The 21,330-nt window shown below is 40.1% G+C and overlaps 1 protein-coding gene across 1 annotated transcript in view; it reads right to left on the minus strand.

The window, feature by feature from the left end:
- Positions 1–21,081, minus strand: part of CLPTM1L (CLPTM1 like) — a 28,758-nt gene extending 7,677 nt beyond the window's left edge. Inside the window, exons 1-12 of the mRNA XM_065052902.1 lie at positions 20,775–21,081; positions 19,915–20,015; positions 17,866–18,055; positions 17,502–17,644; positions 15,316–15,394; positions 12,742–12,859; positions 9,581–9,675; positions 8,042–8,126; positions 6,534–6,637; positions 3,633–3,698; positions 2,504–2,554; positions 1,693–1,775 (exon numbers count right to left, since the gene is read on the minus strand). Coding sequence (XP_064908974.1) covers positions 1,693–1,775; positions 2,504–2,554; positions 3,633–3,698; positions 6,534–6,637; positions 8,042–8,126; positions 9,581–9,675; positions 12,742–12,859; positions 15,316–15,394; positions 17,502–17,644; positions 17,866–18,055; positions 19,915–20,015; positions 20,775–20,960 — 1,301 coding nt within the window. The 5' untranslated portion in view covers positions 20,961–21,081. The remainder of the gene's footprint in view (positions 1–1,692; positions 1,776–2,503; positions 2,555–3,632; positions 3,699–6,533; positions 6,638–8,041; positions 8,127–9,580; positions 9,676–12,741; positions 12,860–15,315; positions 15,395–17,501; positions 17,645–17,865; positions 18,056–19,914; positions 20,016–20,774) is intronic.
- Between the last annotated feature and the right edge of the window lie 249 nt (positions 21,082–21,330).

Below are 21,330 nucleotides of genomic sequence, written 5' to 3' on the forward strand. Positions count from 1 at the left end.
GACATGGCTTTGTTGTGGATTACTTTAGGCAGGAACTAAATACCTCATGGCTTCCTTTAACTAGGAAGGGCTTTGGAGGAGGTAGTTAAGCAAAGGATGTTTATCAGTCCATACAAGAAGTATAAAGCAGTGGGTGTAGCTCTCCATACTTTTTTGGAACAACCCAAGACTTTGGCACCCACACTGACATCAGACAACACTGAGCACTGAACCCTGACTGTATTAAGGCTTGCAAAGGTAACACTGTATTCTAAATATTAAAGAGGCACTTAATATGGCACTGTAAGGACTTATACAATTTGAAATAACAAATACCATTCTGTGCAAACCACTATAGCAGGCACTTAAAAAAAATACAAGGAATCTACATTTTTCCCTCCTTACATCTAACAACCCTTCCCAGATGTTCACTGGAGCATAATCACAGCAAAATAACAGCAGTGCTGCAGATCGTGATGAAATTCCCTACTTTAATTGCAATAGTAAGAACTGTGATGCTCAGGTCGCACTAACTTGCACTGCTGTGTTAGTGACATGTTAATAACAACATTAGAGCTGTAGAAGCACTTCATTAATCCACAAGCATTTAAAAAATGCATCAGAAAACGCCTGCAAGGTTAAAGGGTAATCCGCTGGTACAATTACTTATTCTGTCATGTTTCCGTACAAACAGATTAAACAATGATAAAAATTCTATGATATGAGTTGTTTTCACTTTCTTAAGCTACAGCTCATAGAACACCTGGCATATAGTGTTTTGCAGTACTGAACAAATTCAATAGTTTTCTAAGAACAGGAGAATATTTAAATGCTTCATATTTGTTAGCTACTTATTAAGACAAGAACCTTTTGAAAAAACTTTTTTCTAATAGCCCAGAAACTGCCCCAGTTTCTAGTACAACTGCTATGGCTCATGTGTGCAGCAACAGCAGTTCTTTCTGATGTTCTTTTAAGCTACTGCTTGCTCTCCCTCCCATCCATTCTGGGCCTAAAGACTATGTAAAAGGTACCTACACGGCTGTCACCATGCTTGCATTTGCATTGTTTTCTACAATGAAGTCTCATGGCTGCATACTTGCTTCCATGTCTCCAATAGAAACTGAACCAGCTGTATTATTTCCAGTGAAAATTGACAAGAGTTTCACCTTTTCATGCAATACTGAGTCTTCAACTATTGCTGAAGTATCACTATGTTGCAGTAAGTCCATGGCTCTAAAGGAATACAGGAGTCCTTTCTTAAAAATGCCTTTGTTTGCTTGCCACCCTAGCTATCATATTTAGGAACAGAGGAACCCTGTGGTCAGAGCAAAGAATTTTGGAACAGCTTTTGCTTCTCTCCATTACTGGACTAGTTCAACCACTGAATTCCTCTTATCTCTCCTGTCACCTTTCTTTCTTCTTCTTCCTCTTCTGATTGTCAGCTTATTCATGTATGCAAACTACCAAATTCTGTATTATAGTAATAGCAGGTTACTTGCAAACTACAACAGGCTGTAGCTTACAGGATGTTAAATAAATACAGCTACTCTTCAGGTTTAGACCCTATAGAAGGAGGAAGTTTCCAATGTCTGGCTTATGAATGAAACAAACTAAAATACCCAATTTCCATAACACATCATCTCCAATTAATTCATACAGAAAAAATGGGGAATGTTTCAATTCTGTCTAACATCATTTATGGATTTACAGTACCTTTTGTATTTGACATTCAGCAAGGAGTAACCTGCACCTCCAATACACAGCGGATAGAGCAAATATGACAAGTATTTCATAGCCTAACAGACAAGGAAAACAGCTTGTTAATTCACATTTTTCATGCAGCAGACTCTTCATGGCATTAACTAGAAGACAGTCACATGATTTTCTTTTCCTGAAAGTATTTTTCTGTTCCCAAATGTCTGCTATTATTTCCAGTATGCTGCCAGTTCTAGAGAAGGTGGTGACAATTCCAATGGCCAGTTCAGACAACCAAGTGCCTTGGAGCACAGCCACCCAAGAGGCAGCATGAAGATCACAATCATAGAATCATTTTGGTTGGAAGAGACCCTCAGGATCATCGAGTCCGACCATAACCTAACTCTGGCACTAAGATCAGATCAGAGTCTAAGAGTAGCTCTCGACACCAATGTTGCCACCTGTGTTCAACTCCTTTAAATAATCAGGAAGCACACAAACAACCTTCTAATACAAATAAAGAGTACAAATATCAATTTCCAGATTTGTGAATGGTAACCCTTTAAGATATTTCTCTTCGGATAAGTCACTTGCAATGTTCTTCTCAAATAAATATCTCAAGCAGATGCAAAAAACCAAAACAACAATTTCACTGTTTCTTTTCATAAATTATCAGAATGAATCTTCACTATCAGATCATCTACATGATGGTGATGCACTTGACAACTATGAGAACATGGAAAATACACTTGCAGCAATAAAAACACAGAAACAAGTCAGGCCCCATATATAGACTTTCTAGATCAGAAGTTACAGGATTCTCTCTTACCTGGGCATCGTACTCCTCAGTTTTCTTTTCAGAGTCATTGTATGTACCAAACTGCAATACATGTAAAAAGTACAATCAGGTCAGAACTGGGGAAAACTTTTGCTGTCTGACTCCCTAAACAGAGATTTAAACTGCAAATTATAAGCTTCTATACAAGACAGTCATACAAATGTCCTTTGCAACCTGCTAAATACAGGGTAGGCAAAAAGTTTATTTTTTTCCCCTTCATATTTCACATCAAACATCCAGGACTTCTTTACTTTGGAAAATTCTGTTGAGACAGCAGCACTGACAAAGCAAAAGCAAAGTCAAGTGGCTAAGAACTTGGCAGACACAAGAAGCCATTATTGAAAAACATAACCATTTTCATGCATTAAAAGGTCAGTTATGGATTATCTCCACATGTCTAGAAATTGTGACTGCTCAAATACAGTTCCTTGAATGCTGAAAAAGGAACAACCAGAGCCATCAGCCACTCAAGATGCATAAGCTTAAAGCAGCACAAACCCTCAGTACTTCTTGTGAACACTGAAGATTAGACAACTGTTTCTCCTACCAATAAGAGAAACTTTCAATGTAGATTGTACTTTAAAAGGATTACACTCATGCCAAAGTTAGTTTGAATCCCTGCTGCCACTGCATGTCCTGCAAACAGTCTCAGGACTTAATTTTTACCCAAGGGTTTAGTCAAAGACTGTTCTGTCCCTAGAACATGTCATCATCTACTAGTTCTGCAATGGAGAAGTTATACCTACAGCTTCATGAAAAATTCAGTTTCTTACTTCAAATCACGATGCCAGTTAAGACTGCCTTTCCAACACAGTGGCAGGAGTACAGTCCCACCTGTTAAGATTTATGATAGCAGGACTGACAGAGGAGTTCTAAAGTTTCTGACACAATAAATACATACAAATAGCTGCTGCTTCTACAGAACTCAAAGAAATTAATCAAGTTTGAAAATGCTCATCCAACTTCTGAACTAAGCCATCCATAAAGAGAAGATAAACATAGGAAACTTTTATTATTTTTTTTTTAATCTGCATTTCACTAAAAGCCAAGTTGCACAGTAACCTGAAAACAGATGGACAACTCAAGAGTGCAATTGTTAACAGGCAAATGTCTACTATACCTGAATTTTGGGTCTCAAGCCTTGCCACTTGATTGTCATTTTCAAAGCTTTCTTCACTTTCCAGAGCTAGGATAAGCAAAACCAAAATGTGCACACAAAAAATTAGCCAAAAGAATGTCTTATGCAGGATTTAGATAATCAGAACCAAGATCCCAGCATACCTATTTTAAGCACCCATTGCATAAAGTGTTAACAGCCTGACTGCAGCACACTGCCTGCATCTCTATGCAAACCACATGCCCTGTCACCAGACAAGCACGACATAAACCCTGCACTATTAAATCTCCTTATCAGAGAAATAATGTAGTCCTTCCAGGACACCTGGATTGCAGTGCTTGGGTGGGGGTTAGCTGCTCTCACCATCAGCACGCAGCCCAGGTCAGGCATTTAGAGAATTCTCCAGGAACCACCTGCCAGGCAAGTTTTTACGTGCCCTTGAGGTCTGCTGGCATCTGCAAGATGAAGGTGCCTCAGAACTCCTAACAGTCAGTAGAGTGGGCACTGATATGGTCACTACATTTCAGCAGTAGGCTACAAGCAAAAGTCGGTGAACCACTGAACTGTTTGGCTACTTAGTGTACAGCTGTAACAGCCTGACCCTAATGTAACCAAAGGTTCAGTTCACCTGAAAATTTACTAATGCACCCACCCTGCTATACAGACTCAACAACTTCAGCAATGCAGTAAGCTCACCAGGAAAGCTATGCCTCATGAAGCTTTCTGTGGACAAGGTTTGCTTGTTTAACTTTAGATACACCACTGTTCCCTTTGCATCTATCCTATCTTCCAAACAAAAAAGGGTGATATGGCAAAGACAATACTTCACTGTCATCTTCCACGCAAGTGATAAAATTACTTATTACAGAAGCAATGTCACTATTGGTACTGCATGAGAAACAGGTGTTAAGAACAAGTTGTGAAAAAGCCCTTCCCAGCAGACAAATTCCTTTGAGATCTATAGTCCATATGTTCATTCTCACCTTGAGACAACCACGTTATCTCATCATCACTTGAGGGCAGAGATATGTTACTTCAACAGAACCTACAGAATGTTTACCCTCAGTTTAAGAGTCCCACACAGTGTTCCTACAATAATCCTTTCAACACAGTTTCCCCAGCCTGCACTCCAAAAGCAACATATTGGAAAATCAGGTGCATGAGAAAGACAACAGGAGCCAAACAGTCACAGAACTACAGATCTTGGAGAGATCTATTTAACAGATCTTTGGGCAGCTCCAAGAAGAATCTCAGACAAACACAGTGAACAAATGAGATCTGAAGCTGCCTGCTCTTAGGTAATGGCAACTGAGAAATGCACCTTTGTTATAGAAGAGAAATGCATAATCTTAACAGTTTTAATTGCACTGAAATCCTGTAGCATAGCTGATCACTCCTGTTACCCTACCACCATACATGCCTGACCTGTTTTCCACTGAAACTTCTGAAAAAAAGTTGACCTAGAGACCAGGGCTATTTCTTCTTCCCAATGAGAAACAAACGCAAGCATCACTTTTCTTGCACCTGATTCCCTTTTAAATTATTTGACACTTTGGAATTTCTGAAATCTCTAGATTTTTTTTTTTTTAATTCAGTTATTTAGATTTCAAAGATCAAAATAAATAATATTCTACAAAAGAAGTAGCATATTTGTGGGGATATATATTTATCCCTGAAACTTAGTTCCAGTTTCAGACAGTTAAAGAAAGTTTGAAATATAAGACTCAATTGCTATTTATAGGAACAAGGAAAATCTGATACAGAAATACATCAGACTGAGAAATCTCAATTTATGAAAAATAATGTTACAGTCAATGAAATGGTACTATTTAGGGGATCACTGCTCATTGTTTTCACAAGAGCTTAATCTGTTTTATACAATAAGCTGAAATTTAAGGATCACTTTGTGACTTTGCATTCAACAATTTAATCACTAACTGAAAATTCTGAACTATTTTGTTTCCACAGGGATTATCTGCCACTGTAACAGATGTTTGGATGGTGGATGGGTGAGGGTGGATGTCAAGAGGATGGGACCAGACTCCTCTCAGTGGTGCCCAATGACAGGATGAGGGGCAACGGGCACAGACTGAAGCACAGGAGGTTCCACCTGAATAGGAGGAGAAACTTCTTTACTTTGAGGGTACTAGAGCACTGGAACAGGCTGCCCAGAGAGGTTGTGGAGTCTCCTTCTCTGGTGACATTCAAAACCCACCTGGACACATTCCTGTGTGATCTGCTTTGGGTGAACCTGCTTTAGCAGGTGGGTTGTACTAGATGATCTTTTGAGGTCCCTTCCAGCCCCTGTGATTCTGTGTAACTAGATCTGCAAGCAATGCTAGGTAGAGAGATCTCCCTGTCCCATTACTGCCAACTTTGTACTTTCTTACACATGAAGTGGGCTTCTAAGCAGTACCTGCAACCCACTGACTGCACTTCTGGAATCATGAAGTGGGCACAGCCAGCAGTCTCCTCATTTCCCTCCTTTCCCAAAAACCTCTGTCACAGCCAGGAAGAAAGCTGCAGACCTGCGGCACTGTTTGACAGTGCACAGCCTGCTCTTTGATAAATGGTTCCATGAAGGCTTGTTGACATGGTTGTACATGCCTGGTCAGGAGTGACGCCTGTCAGATGAGGCGATAGGAAGGAACCTCGGCATAGTTTTATGTTTGATTTCCGCAGTAACAGCTGGCCCATCCCAAAAAAAACCTGATGCTTCCAGTTTAATTATTTGATAAAGAGATACAATCTCCTCTACCACTGAAAGCCAGTTAAACAATGCTGCTAAGACAGACTACTGCTAGCAGTATTTTTCCAGTAACTAGATAATTTTTCTTTTGCTATGATAAACTATAGATGTTGCTGCAAATAGTGGTATTTGGTTCTGGAGCTTTAAGAACTCACCTCAATCACTGCGCCAATGCCTGCTGGGATCAGTACCAATAAACTTGTTTGTTCATCCAGAAGGAAAAGAAATATTACCACTGTACTAAAGCACCGCCAAAGCACTAGACAGAAAAAAATGAAAACGAAAGGCTTATTAATATTTAAATGAACAGCTGAGACAACAGAAGACTGATGGCCTATTTACCATAATTCCATCTTATACAATTTAAGCATGAATTTCTCCTACATACATCTTGATATATGAAATAGTTCTAGAAACAGCCAGTGATCTATATACCTCCAGGCAAGTAAGGAACAAAAACATTTTATGAAATCCTTATCACAGAAGAGGAAAGGAAATTAGAATATTTAAGGAAGATCTTGCAATTCAGCAACGTATCAGGACCACATTCATTATTCTTGTCTCGAGGAAGCTGTAATGTTGGTCTTTGAAACTCATGCAACTAATTTAATGTTTGTAAATGTTACGTAGTATATTTCAGGGTTATTTTTCAGGCTTTGCAAAACCTTGGATACTTATAAGTGTCTACCGATTCTTAGATTTGAATATCCATTCCCCTAAGCAGGGACAGAAAGCGAGAAGAGCTACAACACACTCAGACATCAAGGATTACACTGTGCCATTCCAGAGCAATCGCCTGTTGCACTTCTCCCTCAGGGCAAGAAGGAGATAAAGGCAGAAAGGTGACCAAGGCTTGCTCAGGAGAGGATGGAACCATCCAGACTGAAGATTAATACTTGGGATAGTAAGGTTAAAACACCATTTGTCACTCAGTCTTTCCAGTTGACTCTACTCGCTTCTTAAACTGGCAATTAACATTTAATTCTGAAATTCCACAGACCGTTTTCAATTTTTCCTAACTTTTTGGTGTACGTATGCCAACAGCAGTATGAATGCCTCACAAAACCAAATGTCCTCTGATGAACGAAAATAAACAGATTCTCCACAGGAGAAAAAACAAGTTGCTGTTCATCTTCTTAATTTAAAATGCCTATTGTTTTTTTTCCCCGGTATTGATATTCCTCACATGTTTTAATCAATCTGTAAATATGATAGAATTTGGGATAGTCTCAGAGGTCAAGTGAATCCAGGTTTACCATTTTGGTTTATAGAAAAACAAGCAGTAATTATTAGCATAATAAACAAGGCTGGGGAGTGGTGTTTTAAACTTCAAGCATCCAGGGCTGGCAACTACCTTCATCTGTCGCCAGGAAGGCTTGATAAGATGTCAGACCACTATGCTCCTCTCATTTTTCCTACATCCAAGTCACCTCAACCCTCCCATGCTCTTTCATCCCTTCACCCTCCACCCCAGGAGCTTCTACTGCTCCTGTTTACATCAAAGCCCAAATCAAACAACAGTGTTACACTACAGCGTCTTCCCCCACAATATTTTGCAACCTGTAGTTATGTACAAGGCACTCACAGGAAAGTAGAGAAGGACTAAAAACACACAGCATGTATTACACAGCACACGCACAGCACTTTGCATTCTGGCCCATACCTGCTTTTGTAGACATGCCAATCATGCTCCTCTTTTTCTTCCAAAAACTGATGTCATTTTTAAATGCAAGGAAATCAAAGAGAAGCTGCAAATAGCAAGAAATATACTTATTTGCTTGAAAGGTGCAATAATTAGAGACTGCCAGCTAAACTCTTAAAAATGCATTTAAGATGGAATTCAATGAAAACCTGGTTTAGAAGGTTCAGAAATAAAAAAATAAATATCACAAAGAAAAGTTAAAAAGAAAAACTATTTTAGAAGGCCAAGCTCTACATGCAGTGCAAAATGACAGGATGAATTCCAAATACTACTTCTACTACATTGCTGCAAAATGCAGTGTCCAGTAAAGAAAGCTAATGACCCAATACGGGGTAACACACGGTAGAGGGTGGAGAATGGTGACCCTAAGGAACTGCTCACCTCCTTGAGACACCAGGGAAAGCCACACCAAATTAGATTCGAAGTACTTTGTACTGGACTGATAGTCAATAGCACCAAAGCACTTTAAAAAAATTCTACAATATAGTAAGTCAGGTTTCCTCTCTATTCCATCACTAAGAAGTTGACCTAAACTTCAGGGACATTTTAGCATTAAATTTATTTATAGTCAATATGTTTTTCAGTATATTTTTCAGTATTTCCTTGAAGCATTCACTGTCTGAAAGAAATCCCAGACTCAATAAATTATTGGGTCAGAGAATTTTAATGAAAAAGTATGTATATTTTTTTTTAACTTGGGCAAATGATGCACTAAATAAAAAAGTATCAGAAGATAGTTCTACTTTACAGATACCTTACAACCTGAATAACAAAATGGAAAAAATAAATTAATACGGCTGGGAAGTCTAAGGCTTTCCAACCAAATTAATTGCATGTAATGCAAGTATAAAGAAACATAACATGCTTAGTGAGTTCTTATACCTCCCAGAATATGGGTATTGTACTGAAGCAACAAAAAAAAAATGTTCATTAAAAAAGTATTTATATTTAAACCAACACACACACAATGTTAAGACAGAGACACAACAACAGATAAACATGCCTAGAACCCTAAGCTCTGCACTTCACAGCAACAATTTTTTGAAGCAATTGAGATTAGCTGATCTAAATTTCTCCAAGGATTAAAAGTCAGAGACTCAAACTATTACTGGTGCCTCAGCTTTACCACTGCAGCAGTTCACCTTGTGACAAACCAAAAAAATTTGAACTGATGTCGACGGGCATATTATAATAATTCTAGGGGCTTTGGTTCAGCTACAACTAAAAAAAAAAAAGAGGTCATGAAGTTAAATGTTTTATATTTCAGTCAAGACTGTTAGTTTCTATCTAGTTATCTCACATTTCTGTCTTATTAGTGATTTTTATATTAAATCTGTATTGGAAATACAGCTGGCTTGTACAAAACTCACTTCCATTGCTTTCCTGAAATTACTGTTTCCAAGAACAGCTCTTAATAAATGAAACAGTTGAAATTCAGTCCCCCCCTCTTTTTTTATTTCATACGCTGTAATTCCTAAAAACTGAAGTTTCTCCACTTACATGGAATGCTGCTACGAAGAACGTCAAAGCCAGAAAGTACAAGTTAGTATCAACAAAAATTCCTTTTACTTCATCTGCATCCTTTTCTGAAAACCCTACAAGAAAGAACAAGAAATTATGCAAATACTAGACAGTTAATTGCTGTTATGCTGGAGGCCAGTATGAAAGGAATCTTATGTCACCTGCACATGTTTTGTTAAGGAATCATAAATCCAAAAGACAATGGCAGCTTTGAAGTCTATCCATATTTTGGCAAGTTATTTGGCTTGCCTTAAACAAAACCCATCAGTTACAAGCAGACTGATGTGCTTTTAACCTGTTGTATAACTCCAACCTAAGCTGAACACCTGACAGTCAAATGACAAGACACAGAAGTCATTCTGGCCTGAGTGGGAAGAAGGAGAATTATTTAACTTGGCCTCTGAACTTTTATTTCATACATAAGAAAAGCGAGCTACACATTAAAACTGAAAAGTGAGAAAAGGACTACACTGTAGAGGGCAACAAAAGTCAGTGACAAACATGGCCATATATGCAACAGCATGGACCACACATCACGGATTAGGCATCAGCACTTTTGTTGGTCCTTGCAGAATTAACTTGGAACCTCCTCTTTGACAAATGGAAAAAGGCAAAGCACCTTCCAGAAAGCACAATCTGTAAACTGAATATATTTTCTCTACTGTTTTATCAAATCTCCTAAAGGAGGAGTGTACAGGACGACCATTAATTCAAAACTGTGTCCATGATAAATATGGTTGCCAGCATCAAGTAGTGTGTTTTCCAGAAGATACATCATCCCTTTGAACTCCTCCAGCCAGTGTTAATATGCTTCAGGAAGCAGAAAGTTCCAGCCACTGTGACTGAAGTCTACCTTTCTCAGAAAATACATGATGCTGCATTTACGGCTACTGTGTTTGTTGTGACACAGGGTAAGTTCAGTACCAATTTACTTTGTCATATCAGCTGTCCTGCATCACAGCAAGGAGAATGTGAGCTTACCCATTTCCAAGTGATTTAGGAGTTTTGCTACTAATCTAAGATGACCTTTTCATAAGTTATTCCAAAAGGAAAATTTAAAACCTTGTTTCACTATCTACATACTTTGAGAGAACAAGCAGTACCTTAGGTAAGCTTTTTTTTTCCCAGCAGAGGAGGTACGCCTAGGATGATAGGTCTTGAGATATGTGTCCATCACAAGACAGCCAAGACACAGAACATGAAAGTTTCAATTATACCATTCTGAGAAGGGTCACAAAATATCATAGAGAAATGATGGTGCTCAAATGTCCCACACAAACTCTGAGCAAGCAGTTACTTGATTCTTTCAAGACAGTTATTTTAAGCAGACATACTTGCAGCTTCGATATGCATTAGCCTGAGCTAAGGAGAGGCAGCTGGATTCTCCTTCGGATTACCTTATTCCTGACTCACCCCTGCTTTCCCACCCCCGAAATAAAACACCGGGAGAAAAGCTTCAGCTCCAAAAGAAATAGAGAAAATATAGACTATCGGTTAAGTTACACTGTGTACAGGTACTGTGTCTTACAATGCTACAATGTGACACTAGTGCTGAACCAAAATAGATTCGTTTTTTTGCCAGAGGAATCACAGAATGTTGCGGATTGGAAGGGACCTCAAAAGATCATCTAGTCCAATCCCCCTGCCAGAGCAGAAACACCCAGATGAGGTTACACAGGAAGGTGTCCAGGCGGGTTTTGAATGTCTCCAGAGAAGAAGACTCCACAACCTCCCTGGGCAGCCTGTTCCAGTGCTCTGGCACCCTCACTGAGAAGAAGTTTCTTCTCAAATTTAAGTGGAACCTCCTTGTGTTCCAGTTTGTACCCATTACCCCTTGTCCTACTGTTGGTTGTCACGGAGAAGAGCCTGGCTCCATCCTCGTGACACTCACCCTTTATATATTTGTAAACATTAATTTAATGCCTTAAATGCCATTAACATTTAATGCCTTAAATGTTAAGTTGTCCATCATAAAATATTAAATCAGAGACGACAGTGAATAAGCAAACCCTGTCCCTCTTACTGACTAAATTTTGGTGAACAAAGAGGAACACTGAGTAAGTAGTCTGGAAGCAGCACTACCCCTACATCTGTCTCTTGGGAAACTAGTAGAACTCTGCATCTATCTGCATAAACAATCAAACCAACAACATAAAACAACTAACCAAAAAAATCATCAAACTGAAGGATTTAAGAATTATTAAAATAATACAGCACAGAAGCTTTTAAGATCTCTTGGTCTGAAAAAAGTTCAAAATGCTGTCTGAAGATCGTAAGAGAGGAACAGACAGAATCCAACATTCATATACATCAACACCGATTCCGTTACAATGCAGTTGCTTACTCTGGTATAAAGAAGCCAAGTACAGTCTAGTGAGAGAAAACAAACTCAGCAAAGATAACCCTGAAAATAAGATGCAGATTTTAAGAGTGATGATTAGACTCAAAGGTGTTCATCCATGGAACAAACATTTAAAGACAGTAAAAGCTTCGCTATACCATCACCAACACAGAGTATATGAACTTCAGAGTGAGAGTGTACACTTACCCCACTACATTTATGCAAAATGCAGAATTCAGCAGTTTCATGCATGTAAAACCTCCAGTTTATCTGAATTACCTTCTAAACTTGTAACTGAGCCAAAGTGAGAGGACAGCATTTCTGAAGTGCCAGAAGCAGTATCAACAGAACCCAGATTCCTTCTTCATGCTCAGCTTGAGCCCAAAACTTTGCTGTGCCTGCCTGTATTTCACTGTAGGTATATGGCTACAGTGACCAGCTGTATATAGCTTACATCAAAGCTTATGTAACCCTGATCCAGCTTTTCTCTTCCATGGATGACAGGGGAAAATTCTCTCCTCTATTTTGGCCTCTTATGCTTCTACAGTAGTACTATACAAATATTTTTTTTTTAGTAAAATGGTTAATTCACCTCTGCATTCTTGTTTCCTACTACATGTCAAGATTTTATTTCCATCTTTACCTTAAGGTAAAACAACGTAAAATTTGATGCATTAAACCTTTTCACCAGCTAACCAGAGAAGAAGAGTTAAGTATCATCTATGTACTTATAAGAAAAAAAAAAATGAGGTGGTGGTGGTGGTTTTTGGCCTAAAATTATTAAAGATAAAAAACATACCAAATTGTTGGAGGGAGTACACAGCATCCTGCATGTGGATCCAAAATCGGAGTTTTCCAAGAGATATTTTGTCATATGACACTGTAAGAGGTAGCTCTGTTGTTGAACGATTTATAACCTGTATTTCAAAGAGTTTCATTTTTAATAGCAGAAAAATTGCAACAATTATTTCTGTTCATAAATAAAAATAATTATTATATCACACCGTGATTTAAACACAGAATTCGAAGAGGTCAGTTTGTTTTTGAAATGGAATAAGATCTTAGACTTCCATACTACGCTCAAAGCCTTCAAGGTTTTTCCCAAGAAATGCTAAAGTAGCAGTTTGTTCTGTTCAAGTTCTTATAGCAACCTCACTGTCACTGTACACAAACACCTCTGAGACATTAACATAAAGATCCTTCTGCTGGAAGTGGGAAAAGTGTGCCACTTGCTCCGACTGGTGAAAATACCACAGCTAACACTAAGCAAGCTACCCTGCCTGCAAACTTTGGGATATGGGGCATCACACAAAACTTATTCCTGCCCCAAGAGAAATACATTTCAGCTAATCCTCCTATATCATCTACATTTTATAAGAGTTATTATGAGAAATACCTAGGGGCCTCCTGGGCTGTGGAAAGAAAAAAAAAAAAAGTCTTAAATTAAAATTCTTAAATTGCCTCAGCTCCTTCTGCATGATAGTCGACTGTCTCCCAAACAGGTTTCAAACAAAGAAAAAGAAAATTGTCACAGATGTCAGAATTGTTTGCAGCTACCTAGGTACAAGTTGAGGCAGTATGTTTTAGACTTGCAAGGACAGCTCAAGACTACAGACAGGCAGGCAATTTGAATTGCAACTTTTCCTGGCTCCTAATTACCACCCAATCATAATTCCCATCTCGGCACTACCACTCTACACTGTGTCTGTTCCTACAGTAATTAGTTACCTGACGCTTATCTGAGATGAATGGGCTGCTTCTGATTCTTCAGTTACAGAACATGGTTTTAACCTCCTCAGTCACGTGTGGACTGGGGATTATGTTCACTCTTCCATTCACTCTTCCCTCCAGTGAGCACAAACAATTCTCCATCTCACCACCCTCCCAAGACCCTATAAGCTTTTTAGACAGGGGCAGACCATGCATGTATGCAAGGGAGAGAAAGGGAAGCTGAGGAAGTTTTATAACCACAACAGGGAGAAAGCTTGAGTAACTATAACAGAATGGTGCCGGGGATCTCTGAACTGTCTGGAAAAAACAAAAAAAAAATGGTGAAACCAACATGGTCAGAGCTGATGGTAGAGAATGCTGGTGAGATTCTACAGATGTTTGCCAAAATCTACATAAACATCTTCCAAGCATCTTCTCCTTTTTAAAAGATGCCTGTAAACCCTCCATTCTGATTCCAGTTTCTCAGTCTATCAAATATAGCATCAACATTTCTGGGAAAAAAGGAAAAGAAATGTTATCTGTGCAGGACAGATGGAAAACAAGAAAATTACAAAGGCACAGGCAAGTGACATGCAGCACTCCGCACAGACAAAGCACTACTAAGGAGTTAGGAGTAGTGTAGAGACAAAACAGAGTTACAATACAAGGCAGAGATAGGAAATCTTTAACACCAAAAGCAAGTTAAATGAACGTATAAAGATTAGAAGAATGAACTCTTTCTCAATGAACAATTAGAAGTCAACAAGTGCTGCCTCACAACATAGTGGAGTGTGATGGTTGCCAAGCCTTTGAAAACTAAGAAGTTACCAAACCTCTGCCATACAACCTCTTGTAGTACACCTCAGAACATCACACATTACTTCTAGCACTCTACTTTATCAGTACTATAAAACAGTGCATAAACAAAGCAAATAAGTTCAGCAATATGAATGTTAAAGTTTTCTATTTATTAAATCAGAACCCTCTGCAATCCCCAAACCCCCCAGCACATTTAAGAACACGAGGAACATGTAATCTCTAGACTACATTAGTTACCATAGAAGACCTACATCTGTGTCAAAATATCAGTCAGTTCAACATCTACACAGTCTAGCATAAACAGGGATAATCCATCTTCAGCTCCATGACTTTAGGTTGGACATACCAACCAGAGAGCATCTGTGCCCCTATTTACAGTCAAATGCCTACTTTTCTCCACAAAAGCTGCATCACCCTTTTCCCTTATTCTATCCTGCTCTTCACTTACCCTTCATCATCTCACAGCATCCATACTATTAGACCACTCTTTCTTGCAGTTTGGCAAGTCACTGATGAGAAGTCACATAAGCCAGCACTGAAGGGGAAGTTTGTTAGTTTTGATGGAGAAGTCTTTGCAGCACTTCTCAGGATCTTTAATGACTTTAGGGCAGTGATTTACAACAGCATTAACTATGACATGCATGACAACTGCATGACAACTGTTATTAACATCATGAGAATGCTGAGTTTATTTGTTAAACAGGGTACAGGACTTGACCAGTTAGACAGTCATTAACAGAGTGCTTTTGCAAATTCACATTTTTTCATTACAGCAAATGACCTATAAAAAAATCTTAATTAAAACAACATTGTTAAATGTAATTAAAGGTGTTCTATTACTCACCATCAAATCTTTCACTCTGTTGCTTAGCTGATCAATAAATAATATAGGAAGGTAATGCACTGTCTTCCCCAGCTGAACCCTAGGATGTATAAACATGGATTTTATGATTGTAGTGATCTAAAAAGAAAACTACTTTAATTGAAATTACCACTCATTCATCAATTTTGGATCTACCCATGTAGGTATTTCCATCTTCTCAAGGACATTTTCCTTTAACATACAGCAAGAAAGATGCAACTATTCTAGAGTCTTTTATTAAGAGATGTCTATATAGAAAATTAGGTGTGTCATATTTCTCTTTTTAGTTTGTTTTTATGCTTCCATAAAAAGACAGAAGAAAAAAACAAAACCAAAACCAAACAAAACCACCCCAAAACAAAACCAAACCAACAACAACAAAAACCCAACCCCCCACCCCTCAAAAAAAAACAAACAAAAAAACCCCACAGCAAAACCCACAAATGAAATCGGCTGTGATGATGCTGAAGCTGTTGCATGACCAAGGGTAGAGGAAACGTAAAAGCTTGTCAAAGAGAAAAGCGCTGAAATTTACTTCCACATATTTGTATCCTTTGTCTCAAGTATCCCCCTCCTACTGCAATAATGACAACTCTCTGAGGTCCTCACTCCTCTGTTTCCCCAATGACATCTATCAGGCCAGCAAGAGCAGATGCTCTGGCTAGTGTGGGCCTGAGAACACGATGGCGGGTGTGCACTCCGGCAGGCCAGATACTACTGAAGAGAGCACACAAGGAGCAGAAACCTTCCCTGCCTTCTCCTTAACCGGAGCTCTCCTTTGGATCGCTCTACCACCTCACCAACCTGCATGGCACCAATAGAAACGTACCAGTCTTTGGGGCCTCTACAAAATTGACCACTGGAAAGCTATTTAGCAAATTATGACCTACATGCAACTGCTTTGGCAGTATCTTAGTATTTAGCCTAATGCTCCAAGTTCTTTAAGTTCTTCACTAGAAATACAGTTACGTACACTGTGATGTTCTTGGTAAAAGTCTGTGTGACTAATACACTGTGATGTTCTTGGTAAAAGTCTGTGTAACCAATACACTGTGATGTTCTTGGTAAAAGTCTGTGTAACTAGCATAACCGAGCATTTCAAAGCCTGAATTCTAGTAGTTCGTAAAAGAAAAAAGTCTCAATGCGTGCTAAGAAAGACTGTGTGCTAAATACACACAGGGCAACAGTAATACAGAAAACTATTAACTCTAGGCTCAAAAATAGTTATTTAACTGAAGAGAATTATATTTCTATATAATAACTGCAGTGAAAGCTATTGCTAGTGGAATTGCAGCTGGCTATTTCATATCTCAACTACTTCCTGTATAATACAATGATAAAACAGCATTGATGCGTATTTAAACGTGACCAGAATAAATATCCTTGTTCATTAACCCCAGTGCAAGCTATTCTTGTTACAAGCCTGTCTCACGAGTTGCTAAGCTTATCTACTGTGGTGGGGAAGTTGCTGCTGAAGCACCTACTTCTGGATTTAACAGGATACTTGTAGAGAAAGGCATCAACATACGGTAGCACAAGCCAATACAGCACTATTTATATGGTTAACACTGGAAGCAATTTAAGCAAGCTGTGAACAGAAGCTGTTGCCTGCATTTAGTGGCCTACAAACCTACCCCTGCTTTTTAGTATTTTCTTGAGAAAATGATGATGTAGGAATACATACTGTTGATCTAAAACAAAGTCAATCATAGAGGGAGAAAAAAAATGTCCTAGGAGATCAGCTGTGCCACTTAAGCACTTGCAGTTTGTACAGATAATCTGCAGATGAAGGATAACTAGAAAGGTCAAGGGACAGTAATTGCTTCAAGGGCCAGGACTATGATTTGAAAATAAGGGGGTATGAAGTCTGCTGTAGCATTTTACTTGTGTCTTTGTAGTTCTGCTTTGTCTTACAATGATAACTCCATATAAAAAAAAGTATTTTAAACACTGAGCTGCCAAGGAACAAGATCTTTCCAATAAGGTTTTCTAGTACATAATACCTTACTAATTGTCACTACCAAAATGCAAGCATTAAGAGTATCTATTTTTGTCTCCTAAGCTCCAGTTTAAACATAAAATACTAAAGGAGGTCAGGGAAGATTTTTGAAGAAATGAGCAGTAAGTTTATAACAACAAATGTAGCAAAATCTAAGTCAATGACTTACATCTTCATGTAACGGTGAACATCAGCAGGGAGGGATGATCCATCAAATACAAAATCTTCCACCATAACATTTAAGGTTAATCTTGACCTCCAGTGAGAGACAGGTTCATCTAGAGCACTCGTCTGTTTTTCTGCTTCAATTTGCTTTAAAAATACAATAAACACATGTACTGTTAAACAATACACAATTTTGAATAGGATAATAATCTAACTCTCAAAAACTATGGAGTCATTAATTTTATCACAAAACAGAAGCCCCCTACAAAACACTTTACACCTTCACTCTGGTCAGACCAAGCATTTTGCTCAAATATGACAGAACATTGTTGATCTATAGTTGATCTATAGACAGAAAAGCCACCTACCTGTGTCGCTGATTCTCCAGTGAGCAAATTAATCTCTTCTGGTTTAGGGACCATGTACGTGGTCAGAGGGCTTACTATATGCACCTGCTTACCATCATGCCAAGGCAAAATGCCAGCATGGTGAAGAAATATATATGCATACAGTGTGCCATTATTTCGCGTTTTCTTTGGTACAGAGACATTCACTGTCCTAAAATACAAAATAAACACATTATGAGATGACACAGCACATATTGAAATATTTAGCTATTATACATAAAGATCACTGAAGATGTTCCAGAAGCAGGCACAAAAAGCTTGGGAATTTAAAAAAAAGAAGAGACATTTGGGTTGCCTAGCACAGAACAATTAGTTCTGGCTAATATGCCCTAACCAGCCATGGATGGATGGGATCAATTTATGTACTCCAGGATGTCCCATAATATTTGCATTTCAAAGTTTTAGTATTATTTTAAGATACTTTAATCTTCGCCCAATTCATCCTTTGTTACCCCAGATAACACAGGACTGCATCATTGGTTCTTTTGTTGTTTTCCCCTGTTGATAGATCATCATGCAAAAATTATCACAGCACTTGCAGAAAACGGCCTTCTGTATCACACACAGATTGTATACATGATACGCAGTTTAAAAAGAACACCACGAAGTTTTGCTGAGCACTTTGCATTCATAAAATATCTTCTCAGCTTTGACACAAGCCCAGAATTCTAGATAGGAGTCCCAAGCCATGAAGTCACTCCCCTTGTGTTAGCCAAGAAATCATCCTACTTGCAACCTTGCATAATGCAGCCTCTATTCCTGTAAATTTGCTCAGGTTGTTTCTGGCTGAATACTTTCAGTGGCTTAGCAGACTGTGTCAGTAAAACAATTCTTATATTTTCAAGTCTGTCAGAGATGAAGTTTAATATGACCTAAACTGCAGAGCAGCATGTTCTTCATTACAGAAAATGCAGAGCATGAAACAACCCGGGAGACTCTCTGGCAAGACAATCAAGAATCAGGCAACTATTTAAAACAAACAAACAAACAAAAAGTGAGGCAGTGAATACAAAACACAAAACTAGTAGTTCTATTCATTTTAATTGTAGAGGAGCATACATAGAGTGCAGTGTCATATTCAGAAATTTGTCTAAGGGCACAATCTTATTCCATCTTCATGCCAACATCCCTTCTGAAGATCTCAAAACACTGAACTACCAGAAAAATGTTCACTTTTACAATCTTTAGCACTGAAACAATTACAGAAAAGCACGTTGCTAAAACATAGGAAAAGAGAACCTAGTTTGACTTCCAAGTTCTATTCCAGGTCTGAAGCCATGGCTACTAAAAGCAAAATATCAGGTAGCTACACACGTTATTAGAGGAAATTCTCAAGCATTTCCAGGACTTTGACTTAGATTTTCACAGGGAAAGTTGTTTTTACTATCATAAGCAAAGCACGCTTTTGTAAAACATTTGTCATTATGGCTGAAAGCAATATGCTGATCCAAAATAACCATTATGTAAGTTTAGCACATCATATGTATGTTACTGATCTAGCACAGCTAGTGAGATGAATGTTTAGAGTGGAACTTGAAAATTACAAGCTCATTTTACAAGCTCCGATTTTGCAACTGCAAGATGATTTCCAATATAAGAAAAGTTTGTCTAAGAGCCTATTCCTCAGTGTCAGAACTTAGCACACCATTTCCATCAAGGCGGGCATTTTAACAATGTTTACTGCATGAAATAGTCTAGGAACCTTTAATAAAAGAGAAAAAAATTGTTTTTATTAACAGCAGCACTTTGTCCTCAACTGTGAGGCTGAAATCCAACTAGCATCTTTCCTACCTTGACAAAGCATATGAAAACAAATGTGAACTGAATAGGCTGCAGAGCATGCAAAAATAGCTTTAACTCCCCCCAAAAAAGAACACAAGAACAACAGCTCCACTCTTTCAACTTAACTGTTATGAACGGTCTTACTTCATACATATTTCCATGCCTGTAACTACCAGTTATGATACATACTTCAGAACTAAACAAATAACTCATAGTTCAGACACTTACCTTTCAAATTTGGACTCAATATCAAAATCCTCCACATTCAAAACCAGATCTATATTACTCTCAGCACCAATGTTTGACCGTGTGGTAGTGTACACACTTAGCTGAAATCGAAACACAGCACAGAGCAATCAGAGTACAGAAATACTAAGCTTATGCCTTAGGATGCTTATAGCATCGATCTGCATGTACTTCAGCTTCTCTAATTTCCCAGTCACATCATGGTCATTATATACACTGGAACAGGCAACAGTGTACTCAAAAATAAATAAATTAAAAAAAAGGCTAAACCAGCTGTCAGTTATCTGTTCCCTCCTTTTGGGGGCAGAAACACACTGTAACCCAGCCATTAAACACGTTGTTGTAGGATGACGCACACTTGAAGTCGAAGGTTTCTGGTTAAGTTGAGCCATTTCTCCGGCCAGGCTGCTCTACACAGCGTACGCGCCAACAGATAAACCAAATCAGAAAACAAAATACACTTCTGTCCTCCCCGTGCTTCACCCACAAGCAGCTCCCGCAAGGCAGAGGAAGCCCACACGGAGCACTAGCACGGAGTACCCCCCCGTTTTCTGCCCCCTCGCCGGTGACAGCCGCAGCCGCAGCCCCGCTGGGGCAGAGGGCGGGCCGGGGACCACGCGTGCCCGCAGCTGTCAGACCAGCCACCGCGGCCCTGCCCGCAGCGCCGGCCACAGGGGAGCCAGGCCCGGCCCGGCACTACCGCTCCTGCCTCCAGGACGGGACCGGAGCTCAGGCGGTACCGAGGAGCCCGTCCCGCGGGCACCTGACCGAGGGATCAAGAGCCGCAGCGGGGCCCGGCCACCTCCCCCGGCAGCAGCGGCTGCTCCCGGCGCCCCGCTCACCTGCAGCTTGGGCCTCCGCGCCAGATAGGGCCACACGCACCCGGCCGAGCCGCTGCCCGCACCCCCCGCCGCTGCCGCCGGGCAGGGCCGTGTGTAGACGATACCGTACATGACCCAGCACGTGTGCGCCACGTACACGGCGAACACCCCCACCACCAGGCTGGTGAACGAGCTGCGGCTCAGCATGGCGGCGGCCGCCTTCCCCCCCGGCCCACAGCCCCGCTCGGGATCAGCCCGGCCGCCCCGGGCCGCCCCGCCGCCGCCGCTCGCACATCCCACAAGCAGCCGACCGCCCTGCCCGCCCGTCACTTCCGCCGGGCGGAGGAAGCGCCGCCCCGCTGCCTAGCAACCGGCTGCGGGAGGTGCCCGCCCCAGGGCCGGGCCGGGCCTGCGGCGGGTGCGTCACGGAGAGACGTCAGCGGGGCGGTGACCGGCGCCGCTAGCGGGCGCTGAGAGGAAGGGCCGGCGGGCGGGGCGGGGCTCAGAGCAGCCGCTGCCCAGAGGCGCCGGGCTGTCCGTGCGGCCCGGGAGAGCGGAGCGGTGTGGTGCCCGTGCG

This window comes from Columba livia, chromosome 2 (assembly GCF_036013475.1).
Source record: "Columba livia isolate bColLiv1 breed racing homer chromosome 2, bColLiv1.pat.W.v2, whole genome shotgun sequence".
Taxonomy (NCBI): domain Eukaryota; kingdom Metazoa; phylum Chordata; class Aves; order Columbiformes; family Columbidae; genus Columba; species Columba livia.